The sequence below is a fragment of the Mirounga angustirostris genome, unplaced genomic scaffold (genome assembly GCF_029215605.1).
Source record: "Mirounga angustirostris isolate CCGP_5_RB_7025 unplaced genomic scaffold, mMirAng1.0.hap1 SCAF_1, whole genome shotgun sequence".
NCBI classification, from domain to species: Eukaryota; Metazoa; Chordata; class Mammalia; order Carnivora; family Phocidae; genus Mirounga; species Mirounga angustirostris.
The window spans coordinates 64123214-64147942 of record NW_026991709.1 but is presented as its reverse complement, the minus strand read 5'-3'; the positions used below and the strand labels follow the sequence as shown (position 1 = coordinate 64147942).

The window sequence follows — 24729 nt, the reverse complement described above, 5'->3', positions numbered from 1 at the left end:
TAATATGTTAAAAGATAATGAGGGCTAGTAAAAAAAAATAGAGTGGTATAAGAGAGGTCTAGTTGCCATTTTAAATTGGGTGGTCATAGAAGTCTTTTGTTGAGCAGGTGACATTTGAGCAAAGACCTGAGGGAGGTGACAGTGTGAGCTCTGAGAAGCTGAGGGCAGAGCATATTAGACAGAGGGAAGAGCCAGTGCAAAGGCCCTGTGGTGGGAAGGACTAGCATGTTTGAGGTGCAGAAAGGAGGCCTGGAACAGAGAGAGGACAGGGAGAGAATAGCAGGAGAGGAAGTCAAAGACGGGATGAGGAACCACATCATGTAGGGTCGGTGCATAAATCTTCTAAAGAGAGCCAAAAGGATTTCCTAATGCATTCGGTGTAGTGTGTGTGAGAGAAAGAGGATCAAGGAAGACTCTAAGGCTTTTGGTCTGAGCAACTGGAAAGATGGAGCTGCTGTCAACTGGAACAAGGGAGCCTACAAGCAGAATCAGTTAGGCGGGAAGAGAGGAAGTTCACTTTTGGATATAATAGATCTGTGTCATCTATGGACATTTCAATGGAGATGCTGCACTAGCAGTTGAATATTTGAGTCTAGAATTAAGGAATGAAGTCTGAGCCTGAGATACAGATTTGGGAGTTTTGGCATACAGATGATATTTAAAGCCATTGGATTGGATGAGATCACTGAGTGAGTGTGTTTAGAGAGAGAAAGTGTTTAAGAATGGACCGACCCTAGGATACTCTAGTGTGTAGGAGCTAGAGATCAAAAGGAAGTCTCAGAGGAGCTGCCAGGAGATTGTCCCAAGAGAGCCAGACACCCTGCGGGCCACGCAGAGAAAGCGCATCAAAGAGGAGGGAGCTTCAGCAGGGTTGACCAGGAAAACTGATGCCCCACGCCATCGTAGAGGTCACTGGTGACCTTACCAGGAGCAGTGGGTGTGGACTGCAAGGGACAAAGCCTTGCTGGTTTCAGAGACAGTGAGAGGAGAGGAGCTGGAGACAGCAAATACAGGCTACTCTTTTTCTGGAATGTTGCTGAGAAGGGGAGTAAACTAATGAGGTGGTAGTTAGCCAAAGAAGCGAGCTGGAGAAAAAGGATTTTGATTTATTTTAAGATGGAAGGAAGTAAGATCATGTTCATAAGCATGCCCATGGTCTTTGTGTTTGACGTCAAGGACGCTGGTCACGTCCAGAGTGACTCTAACACTCACCCCCTTCAGGGTCCGGACTCTGATTTCTTGTTTGGGAACTGTTAGCGCCCCTCCAGCATGGGCCCCGGCAGATAGCGACAGCTCCTTGCTCAACTGCTAGGAAGGGGCAGATTGTGGGTACTACTTGCAGCATTTTCTCTCCTGAGGCAGCGTGCTCGGAGACACTAAGTAATTTGTAGGATGCCACACAGCTGGTAAAGGGGTAAGGCTGGACCTTGAAGCCAGCTCCCAGGCTTGATGAGGTAATTTCGGGTCCTGACTTCAGTGCTGGGGATTAGGGGGCGAGAAGCAGAGGGGAGGAAGTGAGTGAAGCAAGTGGACACAGGGTACTGCAGAAGGGGAGAGGAGAGGAGGGTAGTGGGAGCTCTGGGACACAATGCAGGAATTAAAAGGATTATAGGAGATCCCTAATAAAGGATGGTTGGAAGTCAACCCTACCCTTAGAAAATCCACATGAAGAATTGAACACAATGCCTGGCGCACGGTCACCTCCTAATAAATGTTAGCTGCTGTCATCATCATTATCATCTCCGCTGTCCTCATTCACAAATCTTCATCATGAGCCCTGCTGGCCTTCTCATTTCTAAAGTATTGGGGCCATGCGGCGCCTGGGAGGCTCAGGGAGTTAAGCATCTCCTTCACCTCAGGTCATGATCCTGGGGTCCTGGGTTTGAGCCCAGTGTCGGGCTCCCTGCTCAGTGGGGAGCCTGCTTCTCCCTCTCCTTCTGCCCCTGCCCCCCCATGCTCTCTCTCTCAAATAAATAAATAAAATCTTAAAAAAAAAATTTTTTTTTAAAGATTTTATTTATTTATTTATTTGAGAGAGAGAGAGAAACAGCATGAGAGGGGATAGGGTCAGAGGGAGAAGCAGGCTCCCCACCGAGCCGGGAGCCCGATGCGGGACTCAATCCCAGGACTCTGGGATCATGACCTGAGCCGAAGGCAGTCGCTTAACCAACTGAGCCACCCAGGCGCCCTAAAAATTTTTTTAAATAAATAAAGTATTGTGGCCAATCTGATTATAAAAAATTGTGTGATTCTACACCCTATTCCTTTACTATCCTAGTTAAGCTATTCTAGTAAGCCTAGCTTTACCACTCCTCATTGCTTTAATAAGGATTTATCAAGCACCTGCTACGTGCCAGGCACACATTTCCTACCCTGCAAGTGCAATTTAGCTTTGCGTCGTGGGCCCGCAGTGAGTGCTCAGAAATCCCTACATGGCTAAATAAATGGAGAGTGGGGTGCCCTCGACTTTGTGCTTTTAAGAGCTCCTCTTCCTTCCTGCCCTTCTTCTGACTTTAGCCATCGGATCTCTTTGGTTACTTGTCGTGGCCACGTCAAGAGCAGCTCCCTGGGCCTGAATTCCAGGCCAACATTCTGCCACTTGATGCAGTTTGGCATGCCTAATCAGAAGCTCTTCTCTAACTGAATTGCTTTCCAACTCGTCCTTAATCCCTCCTGCAATATATTCTCCTTCTTTATTCTCAAAACAAAAATGTCATCAGCGCGCCGGCCTATCTTCAGGGCAGTAGGAGGCCCCGTCTCTCTCACGAGATCATAACAGACTCAGAACCTCCCTTAGCCGTTAACGGTATCAGCCGCGGGACCACAGAATGTGAGAGCTGAGGAGACTGGGCGTGGAAGCTGAGGCTCCAGGGGGTGAAGGCCCAGTGAGTGGATGGCTGGACCCAGGGCTGCTGACAAGGACACCCTCCATATCAGAGCACACAAGTACAAGTCATTCCCTGGACCTCCTCCAGGCGAGGCCAGGGTGGGCGCTCCCACAGTTTCTTCAACAAAAGTGCAGCCGTTTGTTGAGTAACTGTATATTTCTCTGTGCTAAGCATGGGCGTTTAGTCTAATTTAAACCTTCACTCTCTTCTCTGGACCCCTCTCAGGTCACTCTGACTGCCGAGACCCCGTGTAGCTACATTTCCTGGCCCCGGAAAAGTCTCCACCTTCTTTTGACCAAAGAGCGATACATTTCCCACCTCTTCTCAGCCCTGCTGGGCTATGACATCTCAGAGAAGCTCTACGCTCTCAATGACAAGCTCTTTGCCAAGTTTGGGCTGCGCTTCGACATCCGCCTCCCCAGCCTCTACCATGTCCTGGGGCCTGCGGCCTCCGATACAGGGCCAGAGTCGGAGAAGGATGATGAGGAAGCCCGTGAACCAGCCATGGCCTCATCCGCCCAGCAAACACCCCCTCGCTCTCCTCTTCCGGCTTCTGCCGGCCCCCCTGCACCTCCTTCCCGGGCCAGGATGTCCAGGCCTGACAGCGGCGTCCTGGGTGAGGACTCCACCAGTCTGGTGCTGGAGGATTTTGAGGAGGTGTCGGGATCAGAATCGTTCATGGATTATAGGAGTGATGGGGAGTACATGAGGTGAGGGAGAACTAACATGGGCCCAGCCACCCGGCTCAGGATCCTGTGTAAGTACTCAGAAGGTAACTGCCACGCCTTCCTGCCAACAGTTGGCCTTAACTCGGCTGTAAGGGCAAAAAAAACTCTTTCATGGAGCCTGTCCTCTCAGAGGACTCCCAGAAAGTGGCATTAACCCAACCTTGCAGTAGCGACTCATTCCAGGTGCATGCAAGGCATGAGGGATTTTTTTTAAACTCATTTTTATTAAGTGTGATTGCATTTTGGAAAGTGGGCTGGTTGACATTTTGAGCAAGTGAATGGTTGTGAAATTGTTTGCAAGTTTGTGTGAAGAGTTAAGGCCTTAGATAGCTAGGGCTAAAGGGGATTTTATTTGTGGCGTGCGTTTTAAAGGGGAAAAAATGCTGCCATGGTTCTAATTCCTATCCGTTCTTCCTAGCGTAGAGGCAGCTCTAGAAAGCAGTCACTCTTTAGCTTGGGTTGGCAGCTAGCTCTGTTAAAATCACAAATTTCAAAGAGGCATGTGATATAGGCTGATCACCCTGGAGGAAAATGTCCCACCTTGCTCTCCTCTTCCCCAGTGGAGAGTACCTTGCTTACTCAGGCAGAGGACTGGGTGCTGCTTTGTTATTCTAATCATATGGCCTGACTTTCCCCCAAACCACACCTGTGTGAGGTGGATGGGCACTAACGTGGGAGGACCTAACAGGAAGGGCAGGATTTCCCTCACAGCTCAGGAGAATGTACAAGAAAGGCTATACTGAGTAGTTCTGGGAAATTGCTCTCACATTCCCCCTGGTTGCTCTCACAATGCTGTGACATTTTCCTCTGGGACTCCACCTGGCCATGGCGGAGGCCTGGCTTTTCCTGAGGAAAATCCCACTGTTGCCAGTTGGGAAGGCCTTTCCAAGTGTGTGTGTGATGCAGGGGCCCACGAGACCCGTCATCCTCTGGGAAGCACTGACAAATTTTTCAAGAAACTAGCCCAGGGAGGAAGGGTTCCAGGGTACACAAGGTGAATGAGTGAATGTTTATCTGTTTTGTAAAAACAAATTATGTAAATGATGACAGAGGCAGGGGAGGTGAATGATAAGAGGTTAGATGTCTTGTTTGATAGATATGGAATTTGTCGTCTCCTGTAATACCACTCCCTAGAACCATAGTTGGGCTGATTCTGGAGTAATTCCATGGATCTATCTAGGACTCAAGATCACTCGTTGACTTCCCCCATTTGCCCTGAGCACTCTCATCACCTCTTTCCCATTGTGCTAATCCTCACTGTCCTACTTGTCCACCCCCATCCATGCATATGGGTCACATTCTGTGGATCCCTCTCTTTGTCCAGCACGCTTACCCCCCTGTACACACTCTTCACTCCTGGTAGCTCTTGGTGTTCTCATGTTTTTCCTGGTTTCTTCTTTTCCTGGTTCTATTTGCTCTTTTTTCTTCCCTCTTTCTGACTTCTGCTCAGTCCTTAGTTGCCTGCATTTGCTGCTCAGGAGAAGGAAAAAGTCCTTTTCTTTTTCTTAGGTAATTTCTCCTCTCCATATTTGTCCCTTACATTTTCCCCACTTTTATCATTCATGTATTTCTCTATTACCTTTTTTTCCTTTTTTTCCCCACTTTCCTGCCTTGCTCTTTCTCCTAAACTACCCTGCACCCTCATCTTGGTCTTTAATCCATACTCTTCCAAGATTAGTACCTCTCCCTCTGCCTGTAGATAAAACCATTCGAGTGAAGGTGTGAATATTCCCAGCTGTAGGTGGCTACACGTTTCCTGCATGAGTTTTCCCAGGCGTTAGGAGGCACAGCATGATAAACCAGAAGGAGAGCCAGACTGGGCGCCTGCAGTCCTGGTTTCCGTGTCTGGGTCTGCTACTTTTTGCAAACCACATGACCTTTCCAAACCTCACTTTCTGTGCTTGAGTGTGTTGGACCAGCTGGACCCCAAAGGTCTTAATGGATTTATGTAAGAAGGCAATGGATGAGTTGTTCGGAAGAGGAAAAGAGAAACAGTCAGCAGTATAATGGACACGGGCCCCAGGACATCCGAGTGTCTTTCAGCAAGAATCCTCTGCCATATTTTACTACTATTTCTCTTTTGACTTGGGACTGTCCTGCTTGCTGAATGGTGGGTCCTGCTTGATTAGAAGTTCCCTCCATGCTGCACCTGTGAAGAGTCTACCCCCTACCGTGTGATGACAAGTGCGGATGTTCTATGTGAAAGGAGGTCACCACTCAGTCTCAAAGCTCCTCCACCCTTAAGACTCTCATATGAAAATACCTCCTTTCAAATCCAGGTTTTTCTGAACCTCGAGAGGAGAAAACTGCTCATATAACTCCCTTTCTAAAGTAGTGGTACTGGCAATATAAAGAGAGTAGGTTTTTCAATGTTTTGTTTATTTAGGTAATAGAAAGGAAAAAACATATTATTTACGTCCAAACCACAGAATTTTGAGAGCAACTTGAAAACCTGGTCAAGTTGTACAAATTTCAGATGGCTTTCAATTCAGTCTGTGATCATGGGGTACTTTAAACCGGAGATCGTTTTCTGGACTTGTGTTTTGGGGTGCTTGGTTTGACTTAATTTGCCATCAGGCCCCTTCTAGGGCTATTCCTTTAGTGAGTAAGCATAGTCCTTTGTGGTTGGTAGCGATTTACTACTGTGTCCTTTATACAGGGCACAACTCACCCTCTATTCCCTGGCCCTGCAGTTACCAGCATTATAAGCTCAGTGCTGTTCATCCTGGCACAGCACTTACATAAGAGGCAAGAAGCTGGCTGAGTTCAGCCTCATTGAGAATGACACAGCTTCATCACAATGACACAGTGCTTGTCCCTCACACCAAGACCTGCTAAAAATAGTCTGGGCTTCCATTAGAGCTCTCTTTGGAAGACGGTGCATCTTTTTTTTTTTTTTTTAGCTTTTTATGGTGCTTTATTCTGGTCTATATTTCTTTCTTTCTTTTTTTTTTATGTTATGTTAATCACCATACATTACATCACTAGGTTTTGATTAGTGTTCCATGATTCATTGTTTGTGCATAACACCCAGTGCTCCATGCAGAACATGCCCTCTTTAATACCCATCACCAGGCTAACCCATCCTCCCACCCCCCTCCCCTCTAGAATCCTCAGTTTGTTTTTCAGAGTCCATCGTCTCTCATGGTTCGTCTCCCCCTCCGATTTCCCCCCTTCATTCTTCCCCTCCTGCTATCTTTTTCTTCTTTTTTTTCTTTAACATATAATGTATTATTTGTTTCAGAGGTACAGATCTGTGATTCAACAGTCTTGCACAATTCACAGTGCTCACCATAGCACAAACCTTCCCCAGTGTCTATCACCCAGCCGCCCCATCCCTCCCACCCCCCACCACTCCAGCAACCCTCAAGACGGTGCATCTTTTAGTCTGGTGGTACCCAGAATTGAATGTTGTTTCTTTTAATGGACAGAGCAGCACTGCAGCATAATGCATTCATGCAGGGTCTTCCAGTTAGACCTCCCATTAACCCGGCCTTCATGACACACTTGAATTCTGGGGACGCTCTCCACAACATTCCATTTTGTGTCTTCCTTACAGGAGATGCTCAGTGAATGCAACTCTGGAGTGAGCAGTGAAGTCAGATCACAAGTCTGTTAGCACAAATTAATTGAAAGCTGTTTGAAATTTGGCCGATTTTGATTATGTTTCCAAGTTATTCTGAAAACTGTGATTTGAAAGTAGAAACCATACGTTACTGCCTTTCTCCCTATTATTTAAATAAATAAGCAAGCAAATGAGAAGCAGATTACAACATGGAGGCTAATTGCGGTCAGGGAAGGAGCACAAGACCAGGACAATAGTACCAAGGGCCAGAGAACCAATTCACCAAACATTTGAGTATCTACTGTGTATTTCAGGCACTGTGCCAGGTAACTACATCATGAATCATCATGAGTAACAGTAGAAAGAAGTGAAGGTGTTTAATCTGGAAGAGATGAGCAAGAGCGATAGCCCCACGTTTCAAAAAGAAGGGGAATTAGAATTTGCCTTCCTCTGGTATAGTTCTTGAGGGCAAATGAGGTAAGGGCTGAAGGGCTTTGCGCAGTGTTAATAATGGGATGCCTCACAGAGTTGTGAGTTTCTCACCATTGGAAGAGGCCAAGCAGGAAGAAGAGGGGATCTCAGAGGCCTTACAGGTTGATTCCGGCTCTGAGAGAAGAACGCCCTGGGTTGTTGCTGGTAAGGTGCCTTCCAGCTCTGTGACGCTACAGTTCTGTGATTCTAAGACCTGACTCCGGTTCTGTCACTCAGCCACCATAAAGAGCAGTTGCTCATCTGCAGAACAGGACTAATAGTCTCATAGATAATTAACACCTACTAATAGGTAGACAGGTAGGAGGTTGCTGTGAGGAGTAACTGAGATAATGTATACAAAAGTAGTTTGTAACTTGTGAAGCGCTGGATGAATGTGTAAGGTATTTCATGATCCTATTGTGTGTGGAATTGTCTAGCAATCTCCCTCTCCCTCTGTCAGAGGCACACGATTTTTCCGCTCATTTCCTCCCAGTCTGGCTTTCCAGGGAAGGTGGCAACTGGCAGAGGCCCCTGAGAACAAAAGGGCCAGCAAAAAGATGGAGACCCAGAGAAAACACACACAAGGAGCTCCTCGGCCCCTGAGTAACCAACAACTGGCCAGAGCCTCACCTCTTTTCCTTCCTTGGCTCAGGGGGAGACAGAACACCATCACACCATACCCACTAGTCACGCTCTACCCATCGCGTGCAATTTCTCTCTGCGGCGGCTGTCAGGTGCTGTTGTAGCTGTCGGGTTTGTTAAACAGCACTTTTCCCGCAGAAACCACTGGAAAGACTCCGGGAGTGGAAAACGTGCCCTTGACCGTGGCATGGCAGGAGCTGCCCCGGGGCCTCGGGTTCTGGGTGTCTGGGTGGTAGCACCGCTCTCCCCGCCAAGGCCCCGTGTTGGGCAGCTCGGCTGGAGCAGCGGCTCCCTCCCAGCCCCTGGCTCACAGCAGCCTGCCGCCGTGCCCGCCCCGACGTCCCCCTGCTTGTGTTGTGCAGGCCTCGTTCACCTACCTGTCTCTGTGTGAAAATAAAAGACGGGGGCCTTATTAAACTCATCATTTTGCCATACAGACTTTTTGGAAACTCGTTCAGTAGTGCCAGATAGGAAGAAGAGTTCTGTAGATTTTTCATGGGAAGCACTGAGGGTTGATCTCTTGGTCTCTTCCCCTATAAAACGCGAGGTTGGGCTAAATAACTTCAAAGCTGGTTTCTAGAATGAAATGATTCAAGGATACAACTGCCCCTACCATGTCAGGCCTTGGGTCCAGCTAAAACAGTGGGAATTAGCAGAAGAAGATAAAACGGAAAAGAACGCTGGGAAGTGAGGCAAGCTAGCTGGAGCCAGAGTGCTGAAATCCTGCCTCTTTTTCTTTCCACAGCTTCTAGAACTCCTCTCCATAGTTACTCTAAAGTTATGTCCAGGGGACAGGCCCCCTTGGCTCCAACCCACACTCCTGAACTTTAAGGATCCACAGGCTACCTTCTTCTCCGGCCACACGAATCCTCACAGGAGGGTCACTTGAGTGCCCACCCCGTCGTACCCACTAGAAGGCTCATGGGCCAGGTCGGAGCAGACCCAGGAGACATCAGTGCTACAGCTACTCCAAGGGCCCCCAGCAACTTGTGCAGATTTGCCCTCACCAGCATTCCTTCCAGAAGAAGGCACCCAAAAATGCAAAAGCACTGATTCCATCCTTCACTAACTGCAGAGTCTTGGGCAAGTCCCATAGGCTCTCTGAGCCTCTCCTGTAAAGTTGGGACTTATGAAACCCATCTCACAGGGTTGTTGTGAGCATCGAATGAGATGACTTAGGTAACGCACCTCAGACCTGGCGTGGCACCTCGTAAGCACTCAATAAATCACTCGGGCTTTTGTCCCTATGTTGTTTCTTGGAACTGTCTGTAAGGGTCTCTGAAGTCAGCTAGCCAAGAAGTTTTCACGGTTTGCTTGTTTGTTTGTTGTTTTTTCCAGTTAGATTCAATTTATGGAAGTAGAAATTTAAAAACCTAGTTTTCCCTTAAGCTTTTAAGTTCAACTTACAAATCTCTTGTTCTGTTTAGGACCCTAGCATTAAACAATAGTTTTTAGGGGGACTTTAACAAACTCAGTTAATTAAATTTCCTTAAACACTTCAAAGTGGGTTTATAAATTTAACACCTTCTATTTTACTTTTTCCCTAAATACTTCAGCATATATTCCAGTTATCCATTGTTGTGTAACATTCATACCTGAAATGGTGACTTAAAATAGTTTATTTTGCTGATGCACGTGGGGCTTGACTGGGCCCCGCTGGGCTATTCTCACTCAAGGTCTTTTGTGCTGTCGTGTTCAGATAGTGGCTCGGGCTAGAGTCATCTCCAAGACTTCACTCGTGTTTGGGACCTAGTCTGGGGACACTCAAACGGCTGAGGACCGAAACAGCTGGGAGTCCTTGGGCATCTCTGTCTCCCTCTCTCTCTAATAGTTTGTTCATTGTGTTGCTGATGGCAAAATTGCTGTTGCAGTTACTTGTTGCATGAATATACCATAATTTATTTATCCACTCTACTGCTGATGGGCATTTGGGTTGCTTCTAGCTTGGGGTGATTATGAATAGCACCGGTATAAGCACTCTTGAAAGCATTTCTTGGTGCACATACGTGTACATTTCTGTGGCCTATAGCTAGGACTGAAATTACTCAAGTATTGGGTACGTGAATGTTCAACTACAGTAAATACTGCCAAACAGTTCCCTGATTGTACCAACTAATATTTCCACCAGCAATGTGAGTTCTAGATGTTTCTCATCCTCCCAATGGTTGACCCTTGTCATTTCAAAAAATATTTTAGCCATTTGGGTGTAGGTAGCAGCATGTTGTTGTGGTTTTAATTTTCATTTCCCTGGAGAGTGATAAGGTTGAGTATTTTTTCATATTTTTATTAGCCATATAGATACCCTCTATTGTGAAGTGTCTATTCTTATTCTTACTCATTTCTCTATTTGTTTGTATGCTTTTGCTTATCGACCTAAAAGAATTCTTCAAATATTCAAGTTAAAAGTCCTTCATTGCTTATATTCAAATATATTCTCCCACTTTGTGAATCTTCTCTTTTTTCTCTAAATCATGTCATTTGATGAACATGTTCTTTTTTTTTAAGTTTTATTTATATTCACTTATTTGAGAGAGAGAGCACGAGTGAAGGAGGGGCAGAGGGAAAGAATCTCAAGCAGACTCCCCACTGAGCATGGAGCCCAACACGGGGCTCGATCCCACGACCCATGAGATCATGACCTGAACCAAAATCACCAGTCAGACACTTAACTGACTGAGCCACCCAGACACTCCTGAACATATGTTCTTAATTTCAATGTAGTAATTTATCAGTCTTTTTCTCTATCATTAGTCCTTTCTGTGTCATGTTCAAAAAAATCTTTTCCTCCCCTGAAGATATTCTTCTATGTTACCCTCTAGATGTTTTATTGTTTTACATTTCACAGTTAGATCTACAATCAACCTGGATTTGATTTTTGTGTATGGTATGAAGTAAGATTAAATTCTTTATTTTCCAGTGGATATCCAATAGACAGAGCACCATTTACTGAAATAATGATCTTATCCCCACTAGTGTCCAGTGTCCCCTTTGTTATAAGTCAAATGTTTATATAATTTATCAATGCTAATCATCAATCCATAGAGTCTTCAGGATTTTCCATAGATTCAAATAAATCATCTGTAAATAATGATGGTTTTATTTCTTCCTTCCTAACCTATACCTTGCCCCTGCCCCCCTTCTCCTTCTTTTTCTTTTGATGCGTGTTGTGCTGGGTAGGACTTCCAGTACAGGGATGAATGGAAGGGATAATGAAGACATTCTGCTCTCATACCTGACCTTAAGGAAAATGTTTTCAATATTTTACCATTAATTATGATGTGTGTTATTAGGTTTTCATAATACCCCTATCAGATTAAAGAAGTCCTATTCCTAATTTGCTGAGGTTTTTTTTTTTTTAATCATGGATGAGTATTGAATTGTATTAAATGATTTTCTGCATTTATTGAGATTATTTTTCTCCCTTCCTCTGTTAATGAATTACATTAATAGACATGTGACTATTAAAATAACCTTGCATCCCGGAGTAAATCCAATTGTATTAAATTGTATTTTCCTCTTTGCCTATTCTGAACTTAGTTTGCAAATATTTTTTTAAGGAATTTTACATCTATGTATTTTGTAATATCATTGTCAGGTTTGATATCAGGGTTATGCTGACTTTGTAAAAGGAGTTAGGAAGTATTTTCTCTCTTCTTTCCTATTCATTGGAAGAGATCTTTAAACCAAACAGCTTTATAACTCTTGAGTACCATCCCAACAACCTTACCTCCTACTCTGTCTTCTTTCCACTCAGTTGCCCATGCCCAAAACCTTGGAGTCTTTCTATCCATCTTAGTCCTATCTTCAAAATGTATCCTGAATTCAATTCACCACCTTTACTGCCACCACTAATTTCAAGCTACCATTATTTCATACCTAAATTAACTTCAACAGACTTACAACAGGTCCCCTGATTTCTCCTGTTTCTCCTCCCCATAATCTATTGTACAAACAGCAAAGTGGCCATTTAAACATGTATATGATCTCATCACTCTCTTGCTCAAAATTTCAAATGGCTTCCAATTATACTTAGAATAAAATCCAAACTTCTTACCATGTGATATTAGGATTGGTTTATTAATAGCACAGAGGTTTTTTTCTCTCTTAAAGTCTACTGAGAGTCTGCATGACTCATGAGGGTAACTGTCATCATGTTGCAACTCGGTGATTCAATCTACTTTGACCTTCTGGCTCTGTCACCTGAAGAAAGAAATGGTTTGACATTCCAGTGCTAGCTTTTTGATGCTGTGGCCCAGAAAGGATACGTACACATCACTTCTGCCCAGAGTCCATTGACTAAAGGCAGTCACGTGGACCCACTTAATAATCAGCTTTGTGCTTTGTTGATTAAAGAGACTGGGAAATGGGGGGGGGGGGGGGGAAGCAAAAGGCATGATTGGTGAGTCCTATTCTTCTGGCCACTTATAAGCCAGAAAGCCCTACCTGCCTGTCCTTCAGCCATATTACATTCTGATCTCATTCTTATGTATCATGTTTCAGCCACACTGTTCTTTTGGGTGCCTGTTAGGCATACGTAGCTGCTTTCTATATTAGGGCCTTTACAGATGCTTTTTCTCTCTAAAATGCTTTTCCCTCATAACTTCTCCTGGCTGACTTCTTCTGGCCATTCCATTCTCAGCCCCTGTCACCATCCCAGCTAAGATACCCACTCACCTCACCATCACCTTCTGTCCCCTTGTTCTGCTTGGACTCTCTTCAGAGTCTTGTTTTCTCCTTCTTCTCCTTTTGGGATTCCAATTATGTGCTTGATAGAGCTGTGTTCCAGTGTGTTCCACAGAGCTCTTACGTTCTTTTCTCATTTTTTTTCCCCTGAAATTACACTGTGTATTTCTTTTCTTGTTTGATTTCTGTCTCGTCCCCACATATTTCACAATATATTTCTCCCCTGTCCATTTTGAGAAATTAGATGGCTCTCTTGTCAACCCTTGAGGGCTACTGTGGAGAATAAATGAAGCAATAAACAAACAACAAAAAAGCTCATACATTGTAAATTGAGACTCAATGTTATCTGGGATTCCGTGCCACCCCTCAGCTAGAGGACCGCCCAGGCAGGGCTATTGTTACACACATGTGGTGCATACCAGAGGCTTCACAGGATGGGAACTTCTTTTGATGTGTGTGTCTTTGGGTTTTCTTTTGTTTTGTTTTAAAGATTTTATTTATTTGAGAGAGAGAGAGAGCTCACAAGAGAGGAGGAACAGAGGAAGAGACAAGCAGACTCTGTGCTGATTGTGGAGCCTGATGTGGGGCTTGATCCCAGGACTACGAGATCATGACCTGAGCCAAAACCAAGAGTTGGTCGCTTACCCCAACTGAGCCACCCAGGCGCCCTGTCTTTGTTTTTAAAAGGAACAGACCTTACCTGGTAGAAGTTGTGCTTTTATTATCTAATGATATACATAATGGCAAAAGATATCTGGATTCCTATAAGGTTTTTAGATAAATTTGTGGATTTTTAAAATTCGCCACAATGGTATCTTTATGTATTTGAAATCTAGCATGACATGTTGGTACAAAGCATCTTATTTACTCAGTCTATGGAAAATTCTTTTTTTTTTTTTTAAAGATTTTATTTATTTATTTGACAGAGAGAGAGACCGTGGGAGAGGGAACACAAGCAGGGGGAGTGGGAGAGGGAGAAGCAGGCCTCCCGCTGAGCAGGGAGCCCAATGCGGGACTCAGTCCCAGGACTCTGTGATCATGACCTGAGCCAAAGGCAGACGCCTAGCTGACGGAGCCACCCAGGCGCCCCTCTATGGAAAATTCTTGACATGATATAGATTTGTGAATCTCCTACACTAACCCCACAATAGAGGTTACACATGTGAAAAGAAAATCTCTGGGGTATAGCTTAATATTTTCAGCAATAAAATCTGACATATAGTCAGATTTGCTCTAAGGAGAAGATAGTAAATACTCTTTTTATCTCATGAATACTTATTAAATATCCACTTGTTGTCAAACACTATGCTGGGCACCACATACTTCAATAGGTGAATCATTCAGGGTATCTGTCATGAAGCAGCTTGAGCTCTAGCAAAGGAGAGACATGAATCATAGGCACCCTGTCCCCTCCCCACCAAGGCCTGACTCCTCTGAGGATTAATCTTTTCCCAGAAGACTCCTCAGTCCCTGTGTAAATAGGCTTCTTGTGGCCCATAAATAGTTTAAGATGTAGCTGGATCCATGACGTATATACAAATAAGCACTCTGTCACTCCATTGTGGAAAACATTACAATAGCGGCTGAAACCGCTATATGACCTACAGAAGTTCAGCAGAAGATACCACTTCCTATTTCTGGAATCAGGAAGGATTCATGATGAAGTTGACTTTGAGCCGTGCCTTCAAGGACAGAGTTAGGCAAGGCAGAAGCAATCCAGGGGAAAGAAATACCTGAGTCAAAGACCCAAGGCTGGAAGTTACAAGAAAAGCATGGCTGGAGAAGAGAACCAACGGCTCTTAGTGACCAGCTGTGGAATCTGAGCTCTAATCAAAAGGCAATGGGAAGTGAGCAGGAACATGGTGCATCCCAGAGCAGCGCTAAGGGAAGTTGCATTGAGTGCATACCACAGAACCTGGCAGAATATAGCTGTTTCATAAACGTTCACGTTCTGAGAGACTTGAGAATACAAAGCCAGGAGAACAGTGTTGGCCATTGAAATGGTCAGTGAGGTTGTGAGGCACCAAGGGCCAGAACATAGGATGGCGATGGCAACAGAGAGGCAGACATCTGAGAGATAGCCTGGGGAGAATTGCTTGGGAGAGGAGTCAAATCCATCTTAGAGGTTCTGCATCTTCTTCCCTATATATTCTTGACACCCTGGTTTCCTGTAGACTCCCCTACAAATCTTGACTGAAAAATGTGAACAATGCTCTCAGGGGTTTCACTTCTAATTGTCATGGAATTCATACACTGACACATGTCTCCCACTCAGAAATTTCCCTAGAGATCATGGGATTTTATTTCACTTTTGGTTCACTTCTCTGACGTGATCCTTACCAAGAGTCCTCTTCTGCACAGCCGACGATTGCCAACTGTCGACTGCCGGCTGATAGTTGCTCAATGGCCTGAAGTGCCCTCTACCCAACCAACCCTCTGCTCTGAATCCTATCCATCCATCAAGGCTACTACCAGCGTCCCCACCCCTCCCACACCGTCCCTGCCATTTACCCCACCTCTGTCAGCATTAACCTGTCCCCTCCAGGACTCTCAGAGTCCTCTGGGACCACCTCCCTCAGCTCATCTCCCTCCAGACTTCCTGTCTCGGTGCTTGAGGGCTGGGCAGATTCTTACTTATTGCCCTGGTCCCAACACCTTACACGGTGCCATGTGCCTGGCATTCAGTTGGTAATTGTTAGATCTTTGTTAAACTCAGAGGCTAAACATTTCAACATGGGTCAGATTAGGATCTTAGAAACTTCTAGTTCACTTACCAGCGTTCTTTCGCTTCTGCCCCCTTTCAAGCTAGGGAACTTTGTCTTTGACTCATGCGTGACTGAGTAAGGATCCTTTCTGTTTGGTTTCTCCAGGCCCAGCTGAGGAGCTCAGGCCTGCTGCCCCCCATCTCCTGCCTGTGGACAGCTCACACTGCTTGCCTGCCCCTCCCTGAAGTGTGCGACAGGAGAGCGTTGGTCACCCCTAATTTCACTGGTCTGGTTTCTTCTCTTTTCCCCAAATTGTGTTTCTTGTAACCTGATTCTTCACTATTCACCACATACCTTCTATTTCTCTTCTTCTTTTTCAGCTTCAGGAGCTCTCAAATTATTTGACAGCTGTCATTTCTTCATCACAAACATAAACACATATTTTTTAAACCCTATTTATGCTGTGTTATTTTATCTGACCCAGTAAAACTGACTTTAATGCATCATGGCCAGACACCGTGCCATTGCCAGGAAATCACGTTTAAAAAAAAAAGAAGGAGACGGGGATGACATAAATAGACGTTGATTGAGTTAGGATGCCCCATCAACATAGTGTAGGGTTAAGAAAACAAAGTTCTGGGGCTAGACCACCTGGGTTTGAATTTCAGAACTGCCACTTTCACTGGCTTGTTTCCTAAATGCTCTGCACTTCAGTTCGCAATAAAAAAAGAACCTCATGGATCACTACATCAAAAACTAATGATGCCCTGTATGGTGACTAATATAACATAATTAAAAAAAAAAAAAGAACCTCTCTCATATGTTGCTGTGGGAGTTTAATGAGACTTAAAACTATGCCTGGCACATAGTAAGCATTCAATACATTGCAGTTATTTTTAAGAGAATTGCCATCAGAATAGTGCCTGGCACAGTTGGCCTACAATAAAGGTTTGCCACATGAGTGAATAAATGAACGAATGAACAAACATTCTGGTTTGGGGATCACATGTCTCCAGTTTTGCCCATTTCCCTGTACTCTCCAGAGAGGAAATACAGCAGAGGGCAGCTTCTGAAATGAACCCGGGGCTGAGAGTGAGAAGGAGTGATCTTGAGGTTGGGGTCCGGACCAGGAGGGCTGAGTGAACACTGGAAGTTGTACAGTTGTGAGGGCTGGTAACTGCAAGAGAGAAGGCGCCTTTTCACTGGACTCGGCCTAACCCCAGGGCCTTGAAGAGAGGTGTTCCCAGAGTGGGCTCTCCTTCCCTGGATATTCACCTAGATCTCTTTCTACCTCTCCACCCTCTGGTTCTGTCCAAAATAAGGACTGTTTGTACTGACACAGGCCTGGATAGATGGGAAAGACCCAGAGCTTCAAGGAAGCAGCAGGAATTCACTTCCAGGCAAACACTGTCCCTTGTTAACCTCCAAAAAGTTCTTAAAGCTCACGTGTCTCAGGTAATGAAGCGTCACTTTGAGTTCCTAAAATCCAGCAGAAGCGCAGTGCAGGTCTGGAAGTGCGATATGAACGGGAGAGGGGCCATGCTGTTTCTCCAGTGGCTGTTTGACCTCAGGCGATTCCCTCCATCTTTCTGGGCTCTGGTTTCCTCCTCTGACACTCTGTGGTTTGTTGACTAATCCAGGGCCTCACCACATGTCTGAGAGAACAGAGAGGAAGGGACAAATATCAGCCACATTTTGAAGAAATTAAGAGACATGGTGTCTAAGTGTAAATAAGGTATTGGGAGGGAGAAAGGAGGATGACTGTTTTTTTGTTTTTGTTTTTTGAGCATTATAGTGTTCTGAGCCAAAGATGACTCAGGCTTCAAGCCTGCATTTTGGATGATGGTGTCGTGGCTATTACCGTTGAGGAGAGGAAGAACAACTTCGGGGGAGATGTTGAGTTGATTTTGGATGGGTTGAGTTTAGGCTGTTGTCAGGACACAGAATGGTCCCATAAAGCAAACAGTTACAGTTTCATAAATGAGAGGATGAATACTAAGGATAGGGAGGATTTGGGGGGCCTGGGAAATGGAAGAACTCAGGCACAGGGATGGTCACATCACCTTCAGGCTCCCCTCTGAGGGGAGGAGGCCAACCTCTCTGGGGTAAAGGTGGGGTTGTGATGGTCACCCCAGGGCCTGAGAGTGCCCATGAGTGAGGTTAGAGGCATGATTAAGGCTGGGGGCAGCAGTGTATGTCTCTCTGAGAAGGTCACTTAGGGCCACCGAACAAGGAGAGCAAGGACTGGGTGAGATTTCAGCAATTTGACGAGATGTATGTTTCAATATAATTCCTTTTATATACCCAGAGCTTCGTCCTGTAGAGATTTTTTTTTTTAAAGATTTGATTTTTTACTAATCTTTACACCCAATGTGGGGCTCAAACTCACAACCCCGAGGTCAAGAGTCACATGTTCTACCGACTGAGCCTGCCAGGCACCACACTCCTGTAGAAATCTTTAAAGGTTCAAATGTAACACTGGCAAGCAAAACCTTAAAACAAGATGAATAAATGAAGGCCATTCTGACACTAAATGAAAAGACACCAACCCGTTGTTGGAGTTAAGCCTCTCAGGTCAGTTAAGCCTGATCTCTCTTTGCTTTCATCTACATCGTTAGAATGCTGTCTTGAATTCCACTCAAGAAGCTTTTATTGCATGCTTACAACGTGGAGGACACAGAGAAAAAGAAAACACAGCCCCTGCCTTTAAGGACCTTACAATCTCTTTATAGAAGCCTGACATACATGCAGGAAACTATTGACCACCACTGCAAGGCAGCATAGCTACTGACTGAAATGACATATTGATGGCCAGCCCTCCCGGAAGAAATAGACCTGGACGTGGACCTTGAACGCCTGGTAGAATCTGAAGGGGATGGTGGGGGCAGCAGGTGCAAAGGCTGGAGGCGACATCGTCCACACTATGTTTTAGAGGGGTGCCGGCTCCAGCACACTGGGGGACATGGCAGGTAATTTCAGTTAGGCAGAGTGGGACCAGACTAAGGAAGTTTCTGTTTCAATAAGACATTTGTATGCAAGTGCTAGAAACCATCTTGAGCAGGCTAACCTGTATTACGTGGTGGTTAGAGCCCAGGTTCTGGAGGCATGTGGCTTGGTGTGAATCCTGATTTCACCCATTGCTAGCTGCATGACCATGGGCGAGGTGCTTAATTTCCCTCTCCCTCTGCGTCCTCATAGGTAAAATGAGGTAATATATGGAATTGCTGGGAGGATTGAGATAATTTATATAAAGGGATTAGACCACTACCTGGCCCTTACTAAATGCTCAGGAAGTTTTAGTTTTTCACTTTCTCTTTCTTAACTTTCTGTATTGGCTGAAATTTTTTAGATGAGTTGAATTTTATAATCATAAAAAAATAAGCCTTTATTTTTTTTAAGTTCTTTATAGCTACCCCCTCCCAGTGGGTTCACTCTTCAGAGACTATGGCATCTGAATGAATGCCATTTTTAAAGGTAATGAAATCTCAGGCCCCTATAGTTCTGAAGGAAAGTGTCATTCCAGTTTCACAGATGGGTATGAGTCAGCCAACTTGGAACCAGTTGAACACCACATGGGAACTCTGGAGGAGAAATTTGGGGATTTGAGTAACTTATCTTAGGAAGACAAATACTTGAATAAGTAATTGCAAGAAAACATTTTCTTTGAACCATTGTCAGAGAGTTTGTGAATTGGTATGACATTTTTGGAAAGTAATCCAGCATTACTAACCTTTTGATATATCTGTTGACCTAGCAATTCTCACACAGGAAATCTACCATATAGAAATGGAAGTACCGGGCGCCTGGGTGGCTCAGTTGGTTAAGCGACTGCCTTCGGCTCAGGTCATGATCCTGGAGTCCCGGGATCGAGTCCCACATCGGGCTCCCTGCTCGGCAGGGAGTCTGCTTCTCCCTCTGACCCTCCCCCCTCTCATGTGCTCTCTCTCATTCTCTCTCTCTCAAATAAATAAAATCTTTAAAAAAAAAAAAGAAATGGAGGTACCAATAAATGAGATGTACAAAAATATCTATTGTGGCATCATTTGTAGTTGAAACAACCTCAATATCCATCACAAAGAAGATGGTTGACTAAGTTATGGCAGATCCATACTGTGGATTATTACACATCCAATGAGTAAATTAGACCTATGTCTAATAGGAGGGATAGGTTATTAAGTGACAAAGGAAAATTGCAGAGCAATAGGTGTGCTATGATTTCATTTTTGTTAAAAAAAAAAAACTTTGTATGTATATATTTGTATCTGCATGGAGTAATGTGTACAAGGATGTATATGGCTATTAACATAGATGACCTCAGGACCATGGCAGCTATAGGTCTATACAGTTTGACTTGTTAAAATGAGCATCTATTGATTTTGTAGTTTCAAAAATATATATGATAATGTAGAGGAGTGTTTTGTTTGGAAATTAATCTGAGGGTCAAGAATAGAAAGAGATCACCTAGCTGCTTTAAATGAATCCTGGTACCCAGATCCTGAATCACAGTCTTGCTTTAGAAAGACCTTGTAGGGTAACTGAGCTCTTTGTTCGGGGATCACTGAATAATCCCAAAGAAAGAAGTTAGAAGATGGTAGGTAGATACATTTGCTCCAGTGACCAAAAAGAGTTTCCGGAAAGCAGAGATTCCTCGGAAGCTCGGTGTGTTATCAGCAAAGTCCAGGAACAAATCACTAACAACATCACTTTTATATATTTAGGAAATGAAGTAGCAATTAGTAGGAGAGCCTACATGGGCTCCTGGGAATTAAGTCATGCTAAAACTCAATTAATCATGTAATTTCTCTTTTCTCTCTCTCTCCCTCAAATCAGGGGATCATTGTAGATATAAAGTACTGAAACTTTTCTCATAATATGTAAGTAGTCAAGATAAACATGAGTTAGAAATATATGTGAAGGGTGAGACCCAGGGTATTGATTAATCTGAAGGAAGCTTCTAGAGGTATGTCAGAAGTAGGGCTTTAACCTTTACCCTCTCCTTTCAAGTTCTTGGCTATATAAAAACTGCAGTCTATAAAAATGTCATATATAAATGTGCATATATATATATAAAATATATATATATCTGTATATATATATTTATCCCTATGATATATATATAAAAATTACATGAAGCTTGGAGGGAGAAATAAATGTTCTTAAGGATAAAATCAGGATGGGGCGCCTGGGTGGCTCAGTTGTTAAGCGTCTGCCTTCGGCTCAGGGTCCTGGGACTGAGCCCCACATCGGGCTCCCTGCTTGGCGGGAAGCCTGCTTCTCCCTCTCCCACTCCCCCTGCCTCTCTCGCTGTGTCTCTGTCAAATAAATAAATAAAATCTTTAAAAAAAAAAAAAGGATAAAATCAGGATATAAGAAATTCCTGACAGGGATTTTTTTTTTTTTTTTTCCAGAAGGCATGGCCTTGTTCCCAAACCTCAGGGACTTATGTTGTGATTTTTTCAATGGGGCTTGCCACAAACTTCGCACAGCATATTTTCCTACCACTGATAACACCAGGGGATCCACTGAGTCATGTGACTCAAACAGGAGGGCTGCTTGCATGGCAGTCTGGACTGGCTGCAGAGCCCTTTCCTGTTTTACAGCTCTCAGATCCAGCCACTGTTCTCACTCCGGATATGGGCCATCAACGTATTGCTAGCTGTAGAACATGATGCCTCCAGAACCCAGAGACACCTACCTGGCACTGGGCATCCATTTTCATTGTAGTTGGTGAAAGATGAAATAGTTTGTCTTTCTCTTTGGAGGGGATGTCCAGCATGCCTCTGACCACGGGACCATAAATTTTTTTAAATTTTAATTCCAGTAAACATACAGTGTTATATTGGTTTTAGTGTACCGTATAGTGATTCAGCAATTCTGTATATTACTCAGTGCTCATCAAGATACGTGTACTCTTAATCCCCTTCGCCTGTTTCACCCATCCCCCTGCCCACCTTCCCTCTGGTAACCCTCTGTTTTCTCTGTAGTTAAGAGTCTGGGGGGAAGAAAAAAAGAAATTCCTGACAAGTTGGAGATACTACAACAATAATATGGAATGGAATTGGGTTGTATGAAAAGTTCATTCAGGTTCAAAAAATCAACTCCACAAGAAAGAAAGCAAGCTGGATACAGTAAGAATATAGACTCTTTAAAAATATAAAATAAGAATATAGACTATGAAAATATAGACTCTACAGTTTCCCTGAAGTGACTCTTGGGCTGAATTACTGGAGGACTACTATGAGGAACATGTGAAAATATACTCCTGGTATATATTCTGTGGGAGGAAGGCCTCCAATATCGAGCCCAGTCCTGGGATCGTGGCACAAACTGAACATATTCAGGGTAGAGTGACCAGAGAAGAGAAGGGTCTGGAAACCATGTTTGTAGTGCCACGTAAGGGCACAGGCTGACTACTGAAGTGGATTACTTCTGTAATAGTCTCTGTTCATGAGAAGATCTTCAAAGAGTTGTGAGCAACGTGGGTGTGGAGGGGAGACCCACGCTCTTGCCTTGGCATCAAGAAGAATTCCATGTTACCTCTCCCTTTTTTTGAACTCCACACATGCCCCACCTACTTAAAGCCGGGTTTCCCAAAGTGTGGGCTGCTGGGCAAGATGGTTTAAGGTAGCACATAGACCCAACTTTTTTTAGTATATGTGCTGCCGAAGCGAGCACGCACATAGACCCAACTTTAAATAACATTAAATCTCACGGTGAGATTGCTATTTCTATTTTCATTTTCTTTCAATTCATTATTACATACAGAAGAAAGTCTCTGACTGTTAATACGGTTTTGACATCTCTCTCGTATTTGCTGATCTTCCCTTTTGAGTAAGGAAAAGACAGGCCTGGAGCGTAGAGCCCTCAGCAAGCCACAGTATCTTGTTGGAATTTTAAACATTATGTTCTCATTGTACTAAGTTGTGATAAAGGGAAACTGGTTTTTTGTTTAAGGTGATGATCTAAAGTTTCCGACAGGGAGGAAAATCAAATGTGGGAGAGTCTAACGGCACTTTAAAGTAAGAAGCTATTAGCAAAGCAACACAGGGGTGTGTCCAAAAGCAAAACTGAAAGTATGAGGACAGGGTAAAACCGGTCAGGTCAGCGTAACACCAGTCAGCATCCCGTAACATAATTTTGATCATAGAAGCATAATTCGCACACACCACGAAGCGATAAGCACTATGGGCTAAGCAGTGTCTCCCAGGATGGCAGATGAGTTACAGGAAGTGCAGCCTGAACCCACCTCTGGGTAAGCCCGTGTCCAGGCAGGTTCTTGCCCGGGTCCTGGGTGGAGGAAGGGAGGGAGTAAAGAAAGGAAAGAGGGGCTTTGGATTTTGAAAAATAAAAATGAACTCCAAACCTGCATATTGGGGGAGGTTTCTTCAGACATGTTATTGGTCCTCCTGACTGTGGTGCAGAAAATAAAGCAGGTATGTCAGTATTCACAGCGTGTCCCCTCTCCTCTTGCTGCATTTCTGCAGCCCAGACAAAGGCCCAAGCTCTCTAGTCTGGTGAGCTGGGTGCCGGCTCAATGACGCAGTTGCAGCCTGTGGCTCACGTCATTTTCCTGCCTTACTGGCAAGCAGGAGTCAGCAAGTCAGCAGTTTCTCTCAAAGCACATTTTAAAAAGTCTTGAACAGGGGCGCCTGGGTGGCTTAGTCGTTAACCGTCCGCCTTCGGCTCAGGTCACGATCCCGGGGTCCTGGGATCGAGCCCCGCATCAGGCTCCCTGCTTGGCGGGAAGCCTGCTTCTCCCTCTCCCAGTCCCCTGCTTGTGTTCCCTCTCACTGTTTCTCTCTCTGTCAAATAAATAAAATCTTTAAAAAAAAAAAAGTCTTGAACAGATAATTTGCACACCTATGTTCACAGCATTATTCACAATAGCCAAAAGCTGGAGTAATCCAAGTGTCCACGGATGGATGAATCAATAACCAAAATGTGGAATATAAATACAATGGAATATTATTCACCCTTGAAAAGGAAATCCTGACACATGCTATAACATGGGTGAACCTTGAAAACATTATGCGAAGTGAAATAAGCCAGATACAAAAGAGCAAATACTGTATGATTGTATGAAGTATTCTAGAAGGGTAGAAATCATAGAGATGGAAAGCGGAATAGTGATTACCTGGGGCAGGGGGAGAGAGGCAATGAGCAACTGTTCAATGGGGATAGTTTCAATTAGGGAAGATGAAAAAGGGAAGATGCAAAGTGGTTAATTGTTGCACAACAGGATGGATGTACTTAAGACTACTGAATTGTACACTTAAAAATGATTAAAATGATGCTTTAAAGGGTTAAAGAAAACGAGTAAGTCTGGAAGAATCCAGGGAGTACCCAGCTGTGGAGAGAGTGGGGAAGGGGTGTGTCAGATCTCTGTTCCTCAGCCCCACCCCAGCCACTCTCCACCCTTCCCTGTCCTGCTCTACGCCCTGGCTCACATCAGCATGCCTCTCGCCTTCTGGCTTCTGCTTGGAGTCATTCAATGGGGAACACAAGCAGGAGATGAGGGCAGAGAGAGGAGTGAGGTCACAGAATCTATCTTCCCGGTCTCCTCCCTGCAGGATTGCTGACCGGCGACCGTGTCCCTTGTCTGAAAGTCTAGCAGCCCCTCTCAGTCTCAGGATTCTGGTGCTGTTGCCTCTTCAGACCAAGCGCAGTAGCAGTTGCCACGGCCCCTGGCCCCAGGGAACCACACTATCCCTTTTGGTCTTCCCACTTCCTACTAACACCTCTGTCAATAGTCTTTTTATTAAATTCTCCACAAATTACCCATTTTGAGCACATCATCTGTTTCTGGCTGGACTATGTCTGATGTGAGGTAACTTACAACAAAATTGGGGAAACACTGATGCAAAGAAGATCCACTTCTATCCCCAAAAGATCTCTCGGATCCTCAAAACCTTCCAGATATCCAGAGGAGGCAATGGTAAGCGGTCTTCCATCTTCCTCCCTGCCCTCCATCCCCTCTCTTGTTCCAAGAACTTCTTTTCAATTGCTATTTTAGTACAGAGAATTCAGCATCCATTGTTTTCTCCAAT

General features: G+C 44.5%; 2 protein-coding genes across 10 annotated transcripts in view; one reads left to right on the top strand and one right to left on the bottom strand.

Moving 5' to 3' along the window:
- POPDC2 (popeye domain containing 2) overlaps positions 1–16136 on the top strand; it is a 23739-nt gene extending 7603 nt beyond the window's left edge. The window contains exons 3-5 of one of the 4 annotated variants that reach the window (XM_045902933.3): positions 3114–3504; positions 15848–15968; positions 16063–16136. In XM_045902933.3, the coding sequence (XP_045758889.1) occupies positions 3114–3504; positions 15848–15927 (471 nt within the window). In that variant the 3' untranslated portion in view covers positions 15928–15968; positions 16063–16136. Of the gene's footprint in view, positions 1–3113; positions 3646–9039; positions 10156–15847; positions 15969–16062 lie in introns of those variants that run through there. The other 3 variants (XM_045902930.3, XM_045902931.3, XM_045902929.3) reach the window with 3 other exon arrangements.
- PLA1A (phospholipase A1 member A) overlaps positions 1–24729 on the bottom strand; it is a 54245-nt gene that overhangs the window by 486 nt on the left and 29030 nt on the right. For 2 of the 6 annotated variants that reach the window (XM_045902926.3, XM_064594455.1), the window contains one exon: positions 15478–17337. In XM_045902926.3, the coding sequence (XP_045758882.1) occupies positions 17250–17337 (88 nt within the window). In that variant the 3' untranslated portion in view covers positions 15478–17249. Of the gene's footprint in view, positions 1–12873; positions 13251–15477 lie in introns of those variants that run through there. The other 4 variants (XR_010412402.1, XR_006795550.3, XR_010412424.1 and 1 more) reach the window with 4 other exon arrangements.